The following is a 17,431-nucleotide window of genomic DNA, read 5'->3' on the forward strand; positions in this document are numbered from 1 at the left end:
TGAGACAGAAATATTTAGAAAAGAATAATCCATAACTAGTCACATGAAAATAAAGTACTTTATCAAGGATAAAAAGAAAATTCTACAAGTTGACAATCACTTTGGAAGAAAAATGAGAGCCATGAGTTTTGATCAAAAACAGTGAATGCAAGTCTAGAATAATATCCTTAAAAAATGAAGAAATAATAATCTTTTAATTCAAGATCTTTTTTTCTAAGCAATATATTATTTAAAAGAGAGATTAACAGTCAAAATGCCCAAAATGAAGACATTATGCTAAGTGAAATAAACAAGTCACAAAAGGATAAATATTGTATGATTCCTCTTATATGAGGTTCCTAGACTAGTCAAATTCAGAGAAAGGAGAGATACAAAGTAGAATGATGGTTTGCAGGGGTCGGGGGGAGTGGAGATGGAGAGACAGTGTTCAACGGGTACAAAAAGAGGTTCAGTTGGGGAAGATGAAAAAGTTCTGGAAATGGATGGTAGTGGTGACTGTACAATGTGAATGGACTTAATACCACATGTGGGGCTAATTTTGTGTGTCTACCTGGCTAGACCATGGCACCCACATATTTGGTTAGACACTACTCTGGATGTTTCTTTCAGGGGTTTTTTTAGATGAGATTAACGTATAAATCAATAGACTATGAGTAAAGCAGATTACCTCCATTATGTGAGTAGGCCTCATCCAATCATTTGAAGGCATTAATAGAAAAGAGGTGACCTACATAAGCAAGAAAGAATTTTCCCAGCTGCCTTTGGACTTGCACTGCAATTCCTCCCTAAGTCTCCAGCCTGCAAGGTTACCCTGAAGATTTTGGACTTGCCAAGCCAACATAATCATGATATCCAATACTTTAAAATAAATCTGTCTATATACATATGTATATGTATACACACACATACAAACACATTAGTTTGGTTCTGTTTCTCTGGATAATTCTGACTAATTACAACAGAACTGAATACTTACAAGTGATTAAAATAGTAAATTATATTATGTATTTTTTATCACTATAAAAAATGACAAACTATTTTAAAAGTTTCTAAGAATTTTCATGACCCAAAGACATAAATTGAAGACACTAAAAAAAAGTATTTAAAAATGAAGAGAAAATTCTAGAATGATGCTTTGGTGGACATTTGTGTAGAAGGCAGATGGTTCATAAAGTTTTACTGACAATCACTTCATATGTAACTTAAATTTGAGTAACTAAGCTTACACTTCACTTCCTCACTTTAAAGAACTCTTTTGCTCCAAGTTATTGTCCACACTTAAAAGCTCTTTTGTCGTTTATACACGATGCAGTTCCAATACATGATGCAGTCTTGCTTATTCTTGGAAAACTAAAATTTTTCCCTTGATGCTGTGTTTTTTATTATAACAGAATAGCCACAGGGAGTGTCCCAATAAAAAATTCCCCAAATCCCATGAGATAATTTATAGTTTTGTGTAATTATTCACAGCAACACAAATCCTACCTGATAGATTCCATCTCTTTTGGCCATAAAATAATCTCTATTTGCTGCAGTAGAACTCATTAACAGGTAAGGTCAGGAGAAATTACACATGAAGATAGGGAAGTGTCAGGAAAGAAGCAGAGCAAAGTCAGTGAGAGCTCACCATTCCACTGAGAGGGATCTGACTGCCAGGGAGGGGGGCAGGTGCGTAAGTAAATTAATTGCTCTATTTTGTGCTTTCAAATAAATCCCTTAAAATTTAGTATAGTCTTACTAAAATACATTCTCATACAAGATTACACATTGGTAAGTATCTAGATAGGAATTGCATTGGAAAAGGACCCAAGGGATACAGTGTGCAACTGCTCATGGTGACACTGGTTTGCTATTTTACAAAGATGTATATTTAAGAAAGATGCCAACTTCTTTCCTAGTTGTAAATCCTGGAAGAAATTAGTCAATGAAATGACTATAGAATAGAATATATATATGGAAACAAGGAATATATACAGAATATGTACAATTTTATAAAAATGGAACAGTAGTCCTCAAAATGTGGTCCCTCCACAGTAGCAACATCATCAATTGGTAACTTGTTGGAAATGTGAATTTTCTGTCCTACCTCTGAATCAGAACCTTTGGGGGTGGAACCCAGCAATCTGTGTTTTTCATCAGATTCTGATGAAAGTTAAAGTTTGAGAAGCACAATAAAAGAAAACCAATGGGCCGGCCCCGTGGCTTAGCGGTTAAGTGCGCGTGCTCTGCTACTGGCGGCCTCGGTTCGGATCCTGGGCGCGCACAGACGCACTGCTTCTCCGGCCATGCTGAGGCCGCGTCCCACATACAGCAACTAGAAGGACGTGCAGCTATAACACACAACTATCTACTGGGACTTTGGGGGAAAAATAAATTAAAAAAAAAAAATTTAAATAAAAAAAAAAAAAAAAGAAAACCAAGAATAATGTGAGGGCACTGGACATAAGAAAAATATTTAAGCTTAATATTTTGGTGCTGACACTTTGGTGGATCTTGAAAATTCTGAATTACCCCACGATCCCTATCTCCCAGCAATTCCACTCCTTTGTATATATTAAAAGAAGTGAATGCAGGGACTCAAACAGACACTTGTACACCAAAGTTCAGAGCAGCATTTCTGACAACAGGCAAAAGGTGGAAACAATTCACATATCCATCAACAGATGAATGGAAAATCAAAATGTTGCACATACATACAATGGAATATTATTCAATCTTAGAAAGGAAGGAAAGTCTCATGTATATTACAACATGAGTGAACTTTGCAAACATGCTTAAATGAGCCAGACACAAAAGGACAAACATTGTATGATTTTGCTTCTATGATGTACCTAGAATAAGAAATTCACAGAAACAGAAAGTATAATACAGACTACAAAGGCTGGAGATGGGGTGAGGAATGGGGATTATTTACGGGGTACAGAGTTTCTGCTTAGAATGATGAACAAGTTCTGGATATGGATAGTGGTGACGGTAGTACATTGTGAATGTACTTAAGGCCATTGACTTGTACACTGAAAAATGGTTAAAAGGGTAAATTTTATGTTATATATATATTTTATCACAATAATAAAAAAACTATCAAGGTTACTAAAAACAAGGAAACTGTCACAACCAGGAGGAGCCTAAGGACACATGAGGGCTAAATGTAATGTGGTCTCCTAGAAGGGATCCTGGAACAGAAAATGGATTTGGGTAAACTAAGGAAATCTGAATCAAGCACAGACTTTTTTTTTTTTTTTTTTTTTAACTTACTTAGAGGTGTAACCATCACCCAGATGCAGAACATTCAGGTTTTTTGTTTTTTTTTAAATTTTTATTTATTTTTTTTTTCCCCCCAAAGCCCCAGTAGATAGTTGTATGTCATAGTTGCACAGCCTTCTAGTTGCTGTATGTGGCACGCAGCCTCAGCATGGCCGGAGAAGCGGTGCGTCAGTGCGCGCCCGGGATCCGAACCCGGGCCGCCAGCAGCAGAACGCGTGCACTTAACCGCTAAGCCACGGGGCCGGCCCAAACACAGACTTTTGTTATTAATAATTTATCAATACTCATTCATTAATTGCAAGAAATTTACTATATTGACATAACATGTTAACAAGTAGGGAAAACTGGGTGTGGGGTATATGGAAACTCCCTGTATTATCTCAGCAACTTTTCTCTAAATCTAAAATAATCTAAAATTAACCATCTGTTTAAATAATTAGGGAGAAGCCAGCCCAGTGGTTTAGCGGTTAAGTTCACACGTTCTGCTTCGGCAGCTTGGGGCTCGCCGGTTCAGATCCTTAGCACGGACCTACTCACCGCTCATCAAGCCATGCTGAGGCAGCATCCCATATAGAAGAGCTACAACTCTACAACTATGATACACAACTACGTACTGGGGCTTTGGGGAGAAAAAAGAAAAAGAGGAAGATTGGCAACAGATGTTAGCACAGGGCCAATCTTCCTCAAAAAAATTTTTTAAATAAATAATTAATTAGGTAATTTAAAAAGTTAATTAGGTAATTTAAAAAGTTAATGAATTGGGATAGTTTTCCAAAGAACAAAATTACAGACAATAAATAAGCATATAAAAAGATACTTAATATCATTATTCATTAGAGAAATGCAGATTAAAACCACAAGACCATGACACACTTCTTTAAATTGCTAATAAAAAAAAGACTGGTGGGGCTGGCCCCGTGGCCTAGTGGTTAAGTTCAGTGTACTCTGCTTCAGTGGCCCAGGTTCAATTCCCCAGGGGCGGACCTACACCACTCATCAGTGGCCATATTGCGGCAGCGACCCACGTACAAAACAGAGGAAGACTGGCACAGATGTTAGCTCAGGGTGAATCTTACTCAGCAAAAAAAAAAAAAAAAAGACTGGCTATAACTATCACTGGCAAACATGTATTCCAAATGGAATTCTGATACACTGCTGGAGGGAATATAAAATGGTGCATTCACATTGGAAATCAGTTTGGCCAATTCTTAAAAAGTTAAACATTCATCTATGAGCAACACTCCACTCCCAGGTATTTACTCATTTATGAATGTTCATAGGAGTTCATTTGTAATAGGTCAAAACCGGAAACAATCTAAATGTCCACTAATAGATGAATAAATGCATTGTGGCATAGACACTTAACGGAATACCACTCAGCAATAAAAAGGAATGAACACAATAGAGAAAAATCTCAAAATAGCCATGCAAGAGTATACTATAGGATTCCATTTATGTAAAAATAGAATGGAACAGAATGAAAAACAGCCATGCAAGAGTATACTGTAGGATTCTAAGTATATAAACATCAAGAAAACGCAAACTCGCATACAGTGACATAAATCAAATCAATGTATACCTGGGGATGTAAAGTCGGGAAGGGAGGGGTGGAGAGAACCAAAAAGGGTACAGGGGAACTACTGGGCCAATGGATACGTTCATTATCATGACTTTGGTCATAGTTTCTATGTGCATACATATATGGGAGTATATTATAATCTATACTTTTTTTTTTTTGGTGAGGAAGATCAGCCCTGAGCTAACATCCATGCTAATCCTCCTCTTTTTGCTGAGGAGGACTGGCTCTGAGCTGACATCTATTGCCAATCCTCCTCCTTTTTCTCCCCAAAGCCCCAGTAGATAGTTGCATGTCACAGTTGCACATCCTTCTAGTTGCTGTATGTGGGATGCAGCCTCAGCATGGCCAGAGAAGTGGTGTGTCAGTGCGCGCCCGGGATCCGAACCTGGGCCGCCAGTAGCAGAGCGCGCGCAGTTAACCACTAAGCCACAGGGGCGGCCCTATTATAATCTATACTTTATTTATTTATTTTTTTTTTTTTAAAGATTTTATTTATTCATTTTTTTCCCCCCAAAGCCCCAGCAGATAGTTGTATGTCATAGGTTCACATCCTTCTAGTTGCTGCACGTGGGACTCGGCCTCGTGCTGGACGGAGAAGTGGTGCCCTGGGGCGCGCCCGGGATCCGAACCCGGGCCGCCAGCATTAGAGCGCGCGCACTTAACCGCTAAGCCACGGAGCCGGCCCTATAATCTATACTTTAAATATGTGCAGTTCAATGTATGTGAATAATCCCTCAGTAAAGTTGCTTTATAAGCACATTCTGTATAAAATTTGGATCTCCCATTCCTCTTGGAATATCAAAAGACTTGCAAAGCTGGACTGACTCCATTATCACCCTCTTCCCATGTCTTAGGTGGATCAACTCTGATTCCAGGCAGCAAACCCTGGAAAGCCATGACGGTCATGTCCATCTAGCACCAGGAAGGATGGCTAGATCAGAAAAGACCCATCACTAGACTCTAAGATCTCCCTTCCTCAGTCATGAATTTCCTGCCTGTGCAGCTATGGTTTAAAGCAAATAACCCAGGCAGGCTAGAGGACTCCATAAAACCTTTGGCTTATTTGCTCTGGCAGTGACACTGGCTACAGGAAATACACAACCCTATAGGTCTGGAGAATTTCTGTGCACTCTCATCACACACAGCCCTAGTGACTGAGACATTCGTGGAAGCTGCTTTAGAAGGGGCTCATCAACTTTACTTCAGTCTCTCCCACTTCCTATTAATCCAATCACTATTTCTGTACAGAATATGGTTACCTTCTGATCCCTGTATGTCTTACAGTCAAGGACATTTTTGACTTCAGGACACACGGTTCCTTGGCAGGTCATGGGAGACAGCGATCCCCCAACAATGCTGAGAAATATGGGACATCCCCTGTGTACAAGGGACCTAACTCACACTGCTGCCAAATGCCCTGAAGATTAGCAAGCCAACTGTCCCATCCTCAAGCTGACTCTGGGAAACAAATAATCTTCATACCCAGAGCAAGGAAATTGGTGCAGAAGTCCTTCAGACTTTCCCAGGAGGACTTGTGCAGCAATGCAAACTGGGCCAAATAGGGACTGACAGCTATTCTTTATCTTATTGCTATTCCGTCCTGAATTGCACAAACAAAGGAAAGGTCCCCACACAAAAACCGTTCACCTTTTCATTCTGGCAGAGCCTAATGCTGATCTCAGTCCACAGCACACAGTGAATAAAACCCCCCTGAGTAAACACAGCTTAATCAATAAGAACTTTACAATCACAAAAACCAGCAATGTGAGGTGGGGAGTCCCAGGTTGGGTAAGTTTGAAGCTGGGAAAATCAACCCAAGCATCACAAGGCAACCAAATATACTCACGAAGAAGGGAAATCTCCACAAGCTGCCTGCAGAAGCTGGCGGCAGTCCTCTTGTCTAAAGCTGGGTCGGGCCGGCCCCGTGGCTTAGCAGTTAAGCGCGTGCGCTCCGCTGCTGGCGGCCCGGGTTCAGATCCCAGGCGCACACCGACGTACTGCTTCTCCGGCCGTGCTGAGGCCGCGTCCCACATACAGCAACTAGAAGGATGTGCAACTATGACACACAACTATCTACTGGGGCTTCGGGGAAATAAATAAATAAATATATAAATAAAAATTAAAGCTGGGTAATATCCACACCCAAACCAGTCAGCAAGGAGGGAATAAGGCACCCTAAAAGCCAAATGACTGGTGAATCCTCCAGATGAAGGGAGACAGCAGAGCTTTCTGCCTCCTCTGAGCACTTGAAGGTGACACATACACACTGTGGCACCCAGCCATGTGGTAGAGGAGGGAAGGCTTCTGTAATAGACACAGGTAGCGACTTAATTCTAGCAAGGACTCCAGGCAGGCTAAGAAGTGCGAGGTGTATTATGAAAGCTTCCAATATACTTGGTACTTAAGAGAATCTCCCTAGGATGTTTGGATGTATGAGGTTCAATTTCTGGCTGATATCTCCTTCATGAAGACTAATCTCCAGAGCTTTGCTCTGTTATTATGTAGAACAAGGAAAGAGCACGTAGCCTGCACTCCTAAGGTCTTTCTCTAGTTTGAGTTTACTAGTGCTGTTTGAGGTTAGGCTAAGGGCTGAATAATTCTCAACATTTGCTGCACTCATACTGCTCTTCTGGGTGTGTGGCTGTTTTAATTTTTATTTATTTATTTTTTTTGCTGAGGAAGATTTGCCCCGAGCTAACATCTTTGCCAATCTTCCTCTATTTTGTATGTGGGTCACTGCCACAGCATGGCCACCACTAGTGGTGTAGGTCTGCACCCGAGAACTGAACCCCAGCCACCGAAGTGGAGCACACCGAACTTAACCACTAGGCCACGGGGCCAGCCCGTGTGTGTGGCTGTTTTAGAAGATTTAAAGGTTCTTGATGGCGGGACACAACACAATGACACTCAGATAGATAAAAGGCAGAATTCTGTATTAATTAGGGCTTGGAATGAAAAGGGAATCAGACAGGACCACACAGCAGGTTGCACAGGGGGTCATGGTAAGCAACCTGGGGCTGTAGGTGGCACCCTCTGTATAGCAAGTGGCCTGGGGCTAGCTAGGTCCCCCAGGCTTCCTGTGGATTGCCTAATTTGAATAATTTCATGGGCTCTGGGCCACAGGGGCTGTTCCTAGTTGCCTGGTATCTGGCTCTGAGACATAATGGATGGTGTATAGAGTATGAGTGCCAGATAAAGACAGTGGTTGGGGACATGGACTTAATCAGCTGCTCCAAAAGAGAAAACGACCAGCATCAAGCCAGGGACTCAAAACTGAGTCAAGGGGGGCCGGCCCAGTGGTGTGCTCCGCTGCCGCAGCCCGGGGTTCACCAGTTTGGATCCCGGGCATGCACGGATGCACCACTTGTCAAGCCATGCTGTGGCAGCGTCCCATATAAAGTAGAGGAAGATGGGCATGGATGCTAGCCCAGGGCCAGTCTTCCTCAGCAAAAAAAGAGGAGGATTGGCAGATGTTAGCTCAGGGCCGATCTTCCTCACAAAAAAAAACAAAACAAAACTGAGTCAAGGGCCGGCCCTGGGACCTAGTGGTTAAGTTCAGCATGCTCTTCTTCAGCAGCCTGGGTTTGGTTCTCAGGTGTGGACTTACACCACTTGTCAGTGGCCATGCTGTGGCGGCGACCCCCATACAAAATAGAGGAAGAATGGCACAGATGTTAGCTCAGGGCAAATCTTCCTCAGCAAAAACAAACAAACAAACAAAAAAACAAAACTGAATCAAGACAGTATTTTCACAAAACTATACATCAAAATCCTGTGGTGCTGGCATAAAGACAGACATAGCCGAGTGAAACAGAACAGAGAGCCCAGACATGAAAGCCAGCATATTCAGTCAAATAATTGACAACAGTGCCAAGACATTTCAATGAGGGAAGAACAGTCTTTTCAACAAATGGTATAGGGGAAAGTGGATATCCACATTCAAAAGAATGAAGTCGGACCCTTACCTTACACCAAACACAAAAACAAACCCAAAGTGGATGATGTACACCCATAACATGCTTAGATGAAAACAGGGAAAAAGCTTCATGACATTGGATTTGGAAATAATTTCTTGGCCATGACACCAAAAGCATAGGAAACAAAAACAAAAATAGATAAATTGGACTACATCAAAATTACAAACTTCTGTGCATCAAAGCACACAATCTAGAGTGAAAAGGCAACCTCCTGAACGGAAGAAAACATTTACACATCATACTTGACAATGGGTTAGTGTCCAGATTATATAAAGAACTGCTATAAGTCAATAATAAGAAAATAACCGGATTTAAAAAATGGACAAATGTAGACATTTTTACAAAGAATACAACAAATGGCCAACAAGTCCATGACCATTAATCACTAGAAAAATGCTAAAGAAAACCACGAGATCCTACCTCACACCCATAAGGATAGCTGCTATTACAAACAACACAGAAAATAAAATGATGTTGATGAGGATGTGGAGCTACTGGAACTCTTGTGGACCTTTGACAGGAATGTAAAATGGTACAGCGATATAGAAAACAGTTCCTCAAAATATTAAAAATAGAATTACCATGTGAACTAGCCATTCTACTTCTGGCTATATACCCAAAAGAACGGAAAGCAGGGTCTCAAGGAGATATTTGTGCACTCATTCTCATGGCAGCATTCTTCAGGATAGCCAAAAAGTGGAAGCAAGGGAAGCATCTACCAGTGGATGAATGGATAAAGAAAACATGGTATACACATACAATGGCGTATTATTCAGCCTTAAAAAGGAAGGAATTCTGAAACGTGCTACATGACACGTGAAATTTGAGGTTATGTTAAGTGAAGTAAGCTACTCACAAAAAGACAAACACTGTATGATTCTTCTCACATGAGGCAGCTAGAGCAGTCCAATTCAGAGGCGGAAAACAGTGGAGGTTGCCAGGGGCTGGAGGAAGAGAAGAATAGTTGTTGTTTAATGGGTACAGAGTTTCACTTTTACAAGATGAAGAGTTCCGGATATTTGTTGCACAACAACGTGAATGTACTTAATGGTACCGTACACTAAAAATACTTAAATGGCAAATTCTATGTATGTGTATTTTACCACAATGAAAAGAAAACAAATCCAAAAGTACATAACAGTACTTCATAGTGCCAATCAGAACAGACTTTTGGCTGAAGACTTCTCCTCGTTTGCTGCACTTTTTTTTTTTTTTGAGGAAGATTGGCCCTGAACTAACATCTGTTGCCAATCTTCCTCCTTTTCTCCTTTTTTGCACCCCAAAGCCCCAGTAGATAGTTGTATGTCATAGTTGCACATCCTTCTAGTTGTTCTACGTAGGATGCCGCCTCAGCATGGCTTGTGAGCAGTACGTAGGTCCATGCCCAACAGCCAAAGAGGTGAACCCCAGGCCACCAAAGCAGAACACACGAACTTAACCGCTATGCCACCAGGTTGGCCCCTGCTGCACTCTTAAGTTCTTTCTCCGGTATGAACTTTTTGAAGCCAAATAAGTGAGAGTTTTGGCTAAAGACTCTCCCACATTCACTGCGTTCATAAGGCATTTCTCCATTGTTGCAAATTCAACAATGTTTAACGAGGCTGGAGTCATATGTAAAGATGTTCCCATGTTTGCAGTTCTCACAGGGACTTACATCAACTTAAACTCTCTAATGTGTAATGAGTCTGGAGCTGTACCACAAAAACTTCCCACATTAGCTGCACTAATAAGGCCTTTCTCTAGTGTGATTTGTCCAATGTCAAATGAGCGTGGAGCCACAAATAGAGAATTTCCCACATTGCTGCACTCATCAGGCCTTTCTCTAGTGTGAATTCTCTGGTGTCTAATAAGTGTGAAGCGGTACCTAAAGAACTTCCCACATTTGCTGCATTCATAAGGCCTTTCTCTAGTGTGAACTCTCTGATGAATAATGAGTGAGGAACTGTCCATAAAGAATTTACCACATTCGTGGCACTCATAAGCCCTTTCCCCAGTGTGGATTTTCTGATGCCCAACAAGTTTATGTTTGCGTCTGAAAGCTTTCCCACATTCGCTGCACTCAAAAGGCCTTTCTCCAGTGTGGATTTTCTGGTGCTCAACAACTTTGTCCTTGCGGCTGAAAGCTTTCCCACATTCGCTGCACTCATAAGGCTTTTCACCACTGTGGATTTTCTGATGCTCAACAAGTTTATGTTTGCGGGTAAAAGCTTTCCCACATTCACTGCACTTGTAAGGCCTTTCTCCAGTGTGAACTCTCTGATGTCTAGTGAGGGTGGAGTGGTTCCTAAAGAATTTTCCACATTCACTGCAACCATAAGGTCTTTCTCCAGTGTGGATTTTCTGGTGAACAATGAGTCGGGACAGTCTAAGGAAGGCCTTCCCACATTGGCTGCACTCAAAAGGCCTTGGCCTGGTGTGAATTCTCTGGTGGTCACTGAGGCCAGATATTTGTTTAAAGAATACTCCACATTCCAGGTGCTCATAAAGCCCAGCTTCAGTGTGGACTTTCTGGTGCTGATCAAGGTGGGACTTTCTAAGGAAGGCCATCACACATTCTCTGTACTCATAAAGCTTTTCTCCAGGGTGGATTTTCTCATGGTCAACAAGTATGCATTTATGGCTGAAGGCTTTCCCACATCGAGTGCACTTGTAATCATTTTGTCCATTTTCAAAGGCCTCTCCATCCTCAGTGTCCCTGTGTGGCTTCCCTCCACTGTGAGGGGCCCGGGGATGCAAAAGGACTTTGCCAGCTGGGAAGCCCTTCCCACCTTCGATGCACATCAAGGTCCCCTCTGTCATGTGAACACTGCTGTTCTTCACAAATAAAGGCCTCCCCTTGTCCCTTCTAGAAAGTTTCTTGTTAATCTGCTGCCTTTGGCGCTGGTAAAGCTTTGCCCCACAAGTGTTCAGTCCTTGCTCAGGGTGTGTTCCATCGTGCTGAGCCAGGCACAAAATGTCTTTCAACAGTGAGCTACATGTCTCACAGGGCTGGGCTTTCTGGATGGACGGACCTGGCTTTGGAGTCCTGACCTGTGACACTCTCATGGAAACACCTCGCTCTGAAGGTGCCTCCTCATTCTGGGCTCCATGCCAACAACCTGTAAGCAGAGAAATGCTGGTGAAGTACACATTGACTTTGGTGGGAGGAGGCAGCCCCATCAGAAATGTGTGTCAGACACACCCACAAATAAGTCCATGGGACTGCTGACAGGCAATGGAGACTAGAGACAGTGAGAGGAAGGCCTGCTGTGCAGAGCTGGGCCTGGGAAGCTCACATGATGGGCAGGACACAAGGAAGGGGTACAGTGCAGGGAGGAGAGGCAGGGTCTCCAACTCACTCCTCTGCAAATGGCTTTTAACAAGGCCAAGGCTGATGGTGACTGGTGGGCATTGAGTGGAAGCTGTGTCCAGATGCAGAAATGTCTGATGGCAACACAGTAGCTGATGTTCAAGGACTATTTAAGGATATCTGTAGACCTCACAACACCTTAAGTGTAGGTCACATGTCAAGAGCACCACAAAGGGATCAGTGGAAAGGAAAGGATGAGAGGTGGAGGCCACAAAAGTTGGGGAGCTAGAGACCTGGGGGCCGGAAGATTAGAAATGACAATGGGAAAGAAAAGACAGAAATGAGGTGTGACCACTGTCCCTGGCATCATGCAATGGTGGGCATAGGCCTGGTTCCCAGTGTGACTGGAACCCAGCTCTGACAACACACCCTTTCCCAGCTTCCAGGGCTATTTCCTGCTGCCACTGATGGAGTAACGTCCACCTGTCAGGTACCCAGGCCCCTCCCCCTTCTTCATGGTAAGCAGCTACATGGGACCTGGAAGAGGCCAACCCAGGTGAAATGCAGGGCAAGGGAATGGCCAGCATGCCCCCAGAGCGATCCAACACATGACAGCCCACAGTCTAAAATCAAAAGAACTTCAGAGGCGGGTCTTGCAGAACCACTGGTCTCTACAAGTAGTGACCACATTGGTGGCTGAAATTCTTGGCAAGGGCAGGCCCCAAGAAATGTCAGGAAGAAGGGAGAAGGCCTTGGTTTCCATCCATCTGAACAGAGTCACCCAACCAGGAACAGGCCAGATCTGAGGGATCTCTCAGACAAACTTCAAGATTTCTGACTCCTGAGCCCTGTCTTGCAAGGCCTCAGAGCAGCAGGGAAGGGGCTGCTTGGGGAGAGCGAGTACAGTACACACAGTCCTGCCCTGGCACCAACAACACAAATGCCAGGAAACCAGGAAAGATAGTGGTACCGATGGTCTTGTTGCGGGAAAGAAAAGGGCCCATCCCCGGACACTGGGGTGGGTGTGAGGGGCTTACCTAGTGATGACAAAAGTGCAAAGTTCTCCAGCATCACATCGAGGTACAGGCTTCTCTGAGCCTCATCAAGGAGGCCCCACTCCTCCTGGGAGAAATGTATGGCCACGTCTGTAAAAACCACAAGTCCCTGCCCACATGGGGACAGTTCAATCAATGTACAGCTTCTCTCTCCAGGATCTTCAGTCTTTCTCCCCACACTTCCATGCCCTCCTCACCCTCCACTCCAACTTCCCAAGTGGAAGAGATGCCAGGTCTGATGGCACTGGTGCCTGCCCTCTCCTCATTTCCAGTGACCGCTGTGTTCAGCACACAGTAAAAATGGCAGGGGAGGACGCAGAAAACTATAATCTAAACTCCGGGCCTGAAATGAGGGCTATACCTCTCTTTTTATCAGTAAATTATCCTCAGGTCCCCCAGAAGTTGCCTCCCAGAAAAGGAAACTTGAACTCATCTTTCTCCCTTAAGTGTCTAGTGCCATGGCCTGGGGCTAAACATCAACACTCCTCCTCACTCACACATCATTCTTGGACTGAACCTCTCTACATACTTGGTTCCTCCACTTTTGCAACTCGGTTACTGAGACCCACTCGCCCATGCTAAAGGTATTTCTGTGGCCTCCCAACGTGCCACTGTGCACGTGGAATCCAGGCAGTATTTTGCAAATGGAATCAGCATTCTATTTTGCCCCATCCTGCCCCAGAATGCCCATGTTCCTTAGCACCAGACTCCTTTTGCAGTTCTCTCCACCTGGCTCTGTCACCTGTGTCACACTCAGCCCTCTAAACCTAATGTGAGGGCCTCATGGACTCCTGGCCCTCTAGCATGTCTTCACTGCACATGCTGTCCTATAAGCAGTCATGAACATTCTCTCTTTACCTGACCCTCACTCAAAGCACAGCTACATCAAACTCCTCATCCCCAACCCAGGCCTAGTAACACTCCTAGCTGATCCTTTTTCACATAAGTTAATCTACTAGCCTGAACGAAACAACCTAGGCCTGACCAAGAGTCACCACAAAACATTTCTGAATCCCAAGAAGGGTAGTAAACCTTACCTGAGCTGACCGACATCTGATCTCCTTCATGGAGATGCTTCAACATCTATCTCATATCCTCAGCCCCCCTTGGAAGCCTTTCAGACTCCTCTACCCTTATCCCATAGTGGCACACCCCACCACAGCCACTCTGCTTCCTCATCTCTCTTTGTGATGTCCACCACCACTAACCATCCAGGCTCCCAATAGAGATAGAAACCTCAGGCTCCTCCTTCCCCTGCCTGCCATCATAACCTAACAACTTGCCCTCTGAAAACTGATGCACAGCTACACTTCGTTCCACATACTGGCCACTATATTGTGGCTGTCAGCAACCTGAACACAGCCCTTGGACTCCAGACCTGTGTGTCCAACTGCCGACTGGGCACCTGCACTTGGAGTCTCTGGAACATCTGTGACAAAACCTGACTCTTTCTATTCCTTCTGAAAATCTCTCCTACTGCTGACTTTCCCATCTCAACTGATAGGACATCCATCCTTCCAGAGAAAGCCAAAAACCTTGGGCCATCCCTGACTCCCCCTTCCAGCTCATCTCCCAGCTCCCTCACTCTCCATATCCCTAAATGGGGGCAGCTCTGTTCAGAACACATCAAGAAGGCAACCACTCCTCTACCTCCACAGCCACCACTCTTGTCCAGCCACCACCAATGCTCACCCGCACCATCACAGTAACTTCCTCCCAGGTTACTCTGCCTCTACCTTCACTCACTCCCACAGCAACTCCTCCCTTCTGCAGCTAAACATAACCTGTTAAAATCCAGGTCAAATCACTGGCTCCTCTGTTCCAAACTTTCCCTAGCTCCTACTTCCCTCAGATTAGAGGTCCAGAACCTCAGGATGTAATTTTAGACCTGATAACTGTGCACACCTACCCTCCAAACACTCCCCCCACTGCCCTGTATTCCCACCAGACATCAAACTTGCACTTATCTGAACAATCCAGCTATCACACCTCCAATCATTTGAACATTCTGGATCCTGTGCCCAGGACACCCTTCCACATCTTACCCCACTGGCTGTCAGAAATGGGAACTGCTCCATAAAATCCAGGACTGAGTGCAAGACCCTGGGCCTTGGAGAAACCACAGCGACTTCAGACCCAAGAGAGGGAGAAGGATAGGCGAACAATCGCGGGACACCACCTTTCTTTATATGGGAGTGGCAAAACCATCGGGGTGATAATTGGGGTGGATGAAGGTCTGACACATCCTCCATTCACCTGTACAGGGTCCATAAGCATTTTTGCAAATGCCATGGGAACCTGTGGGAAGAGGGAGGCCATGAGAAATGGGCAACCATGGTAAAATTCTATAGGCTGAGGTGGACTACCACCCCTGCCCTGCCCTACAGCAAAATGATCTCAGCTTGATGGTATAAGCTCAGTTCCTCTGACCTCAGTGCCACTACTATCAGCTGTGCGACTCTGCATAAGGACTGAACCTTCCTGAGCCTCAATTCCTTTACTATAAAATGGGGATAACAATGATTTCCACCTCATAGGGCTGATAATAGTATTAAATATAAACAGTACACACCACCTGTCAGCTGTAACTATTCATAAGATTAACAATTTTGTACGTCTTCAGCGCAAACGAAGGGACAGGGTTTTGAAAATCTGGGTTGGCACGACTTTCTACTTTCTAAGGTTTTCAGAGAATGGGATATATAACATCCGCTGTTAGAAAATACTACAGGGAAATTAACGTTTCGAACAATTTTTATAAACTGTTGGCATATTTAATTTATTGAAGATGTTCATTTCTTTTTTTTTTTTATAATTTTATTTATTTAATTTTTTCCCCCAAAGCCCCAGTAGATAGTTGTATGTCATAGCTGCACATCCTTCTAGTTGCTGTATGTGGGACACGGCCTCAGCATGGCCGGAGAAGCGGTGTGTCGGTGCGCACCTGGGATCCGAACCCGGGCCGCCAGCAGCGCAGCACAAGCACTTAACCGCTAAGCCACGGGGCCGGCCCGAAGATGTTCATTTCTAATTGACTATGTGTACAGATTTAGAAGGATATTGGTTAACCAACGTTTTAATCAATAAGTGTTTCATACATTATGAATTTAATGAGTTGTAGGGAGACTCTCAGCAGGCAGTTCAGTTACTCTTCCTTTCAGCAAACAAGCCTACCTGCTACACGATCCTCTGAAGGACGCTTGCAGGAGCCCCTTGAGGGTGGCACTCCTTCATTCCTCTTGCCCTGAGAGGTGGAGGAGGTGAGACAGCAGTGCCCTTGTCTGGAACCCCTCTGCTCCACAAACTTGATTGTTACTTTGTCCCACAGGGATTGTCCCCGAAGATCAGCAGACCTGCAGGGCTGAGTCTACACCACCTTACATCTCTATCTCCATCCAGGCCACCAACTTATCACATCCAGGCATCCTTTTCCACGCACACAGGCCAAAATACCTCTTATGCCAGATATCCTCCTTTACAGAGGGAGCATCAGAAATGCTGAAACCCCTATGCCCCACACTCAAAGTCTCAACCCTCCTGACACTTACTACAAGGCCCATCAGAAATAATGATCTTAAGACACTCTCTTCAATCTGAACCCAGGCCATGCCCCGGTCCAGTCCACACACTCCACCCCGCTGATAGCTCCAGCCCAGGTTCCTTCCTGGGCCTCCACACCTTTACGTCCACATACTCATGTGATGTCTCTACCTCAGTGCATCTCCATCTTCAGACATCTTAGGATTACATGTCCCGAATCCAACTCATGATCTTCCCATGAAACTTGTTTCTTGCGCTGACTCCCCCGTCTTTACACTTTAGGGAACTCAGGGAAAGAAACCTTGAGACGGTCCTTCACTCCCTACTTTTGCTCACAGGTTTACGTGATGCTTCAGGAAAACCTGGAGGCTCTATTGTTGAAATCCATCCAGAATCTCATCACATCTCCCCTCGGGCCACCACCCTGGTCCCTCCCCTACCATAGTTCCCCTGGGGTCTGTGGCGGTGACCTCACCGGCCTCCATTCGCATCCTGCTCTTACCCACTTCAACCTCGAGCTCCAGGCACGCCCCTCCCAACCGCCGCCCCCCACAACCTCCCATGGCTTCCAGCTGCTCAGGTTGCCTCTGCGGGCGAGACTCCTCCTCACCTTGTTCCCTGGGGACGAGACACCCCCAGGCGCCGCCGAGGCTGCGACTCAGAAGCACCTGCAGGCCTCGGCCCAGGCCACCCTGAGGGAACTCCCTCCAGCCCTCAGCACACCGGC

At 44.6% G+C, this 17,431-nt stretch overlaps 2 protein-coding genes across 3 annotated transcripts in view; both read right to left on the reverse strand.

Moving 5' to 3' along the window:
* LOC101403705 (zinc finger protein 549-like) overlaps positions 1-17,431 on the reverse strand; it is a 55,910-nt gene that overhangs the window by 20,123 nt on the left and 18,356 nt on the right. For both annotated transcript variants that reach the window (XM_087421001.1, XM_087421000.1), the window contains 2 exons: positions 9,677-9,764; positions 6,690-6,883 (listed from right to left, as the gene is read on the reverse strand). In XM_087421001.1, the coding sequence (XP_087277127.1) occupies positions 6,690-6,883; positions 9,677-9,764 (282 nt within the window). The remainder of the gene's footprint in view (positions 1-6,689; positions 6,884-9,676; positions 9,765-17,431) is intronic.
* On the reverse strand, positions 9,760-15,914 carry LOC101403966 (uncharacterized). Its single transcript, XM_014794398.2, has 3 exons — positions 15,210-15,914; positions 13,147-13,273; positions 9,760-11,918 (listed from the first exon to the last, which is right to left on the reverse strand). Exons 1-3 carry the CDS (start codon positions 15,414-15,416, stop codon positions 10,471-10,473), a joined length of 1,782 nt encoding a protein of 593 aa, XP_014649884.2. The 5' UTR covers positions 15,417-15,914; the 3' UTR covers positions 9,760-10,470.

The sequence above is a fragment of the Ceratotherium simum genome, chromosome 33, assembly GCF_057802395.1.
Source record: "Ceratotherium simum simum isolate JZ-2026a chromosome 33, ASM5780239v1, whole genome shotgun sequence".
Classification (NCBI taxonomy): Eukaryota; Metazoa; Chordata; class Mammalia; order Perissodactyla; family Rhinocerotidae; genus Ceratotherium; species Ceratotherium simum.

Bases quoted from the DNA above. Each gene is read 5' to 3' on its own strand.
- LOC101403966 (XM_014794398.2), bottom strand. From the start codon at position 15,416: ATGGAGGATGTGTCAGACCTTCATCCACCCCAATTATCACCCCGATGG. The intron at 13,274-15,209 runs GTAAGATGTGGA...CCATGTGGGCAG, and splicing joins CATTTCTGACAGCCAGTGGG to GGACTTGTGGTTTTTACAGA. The intron at 11,919-13,146 runs GTAAGCCCCTCA...CTCTGCTTACAG, and splicing joins TGCACTTTTGTCATCACTAG to GTTGTTGGCATGGAGCCCAG.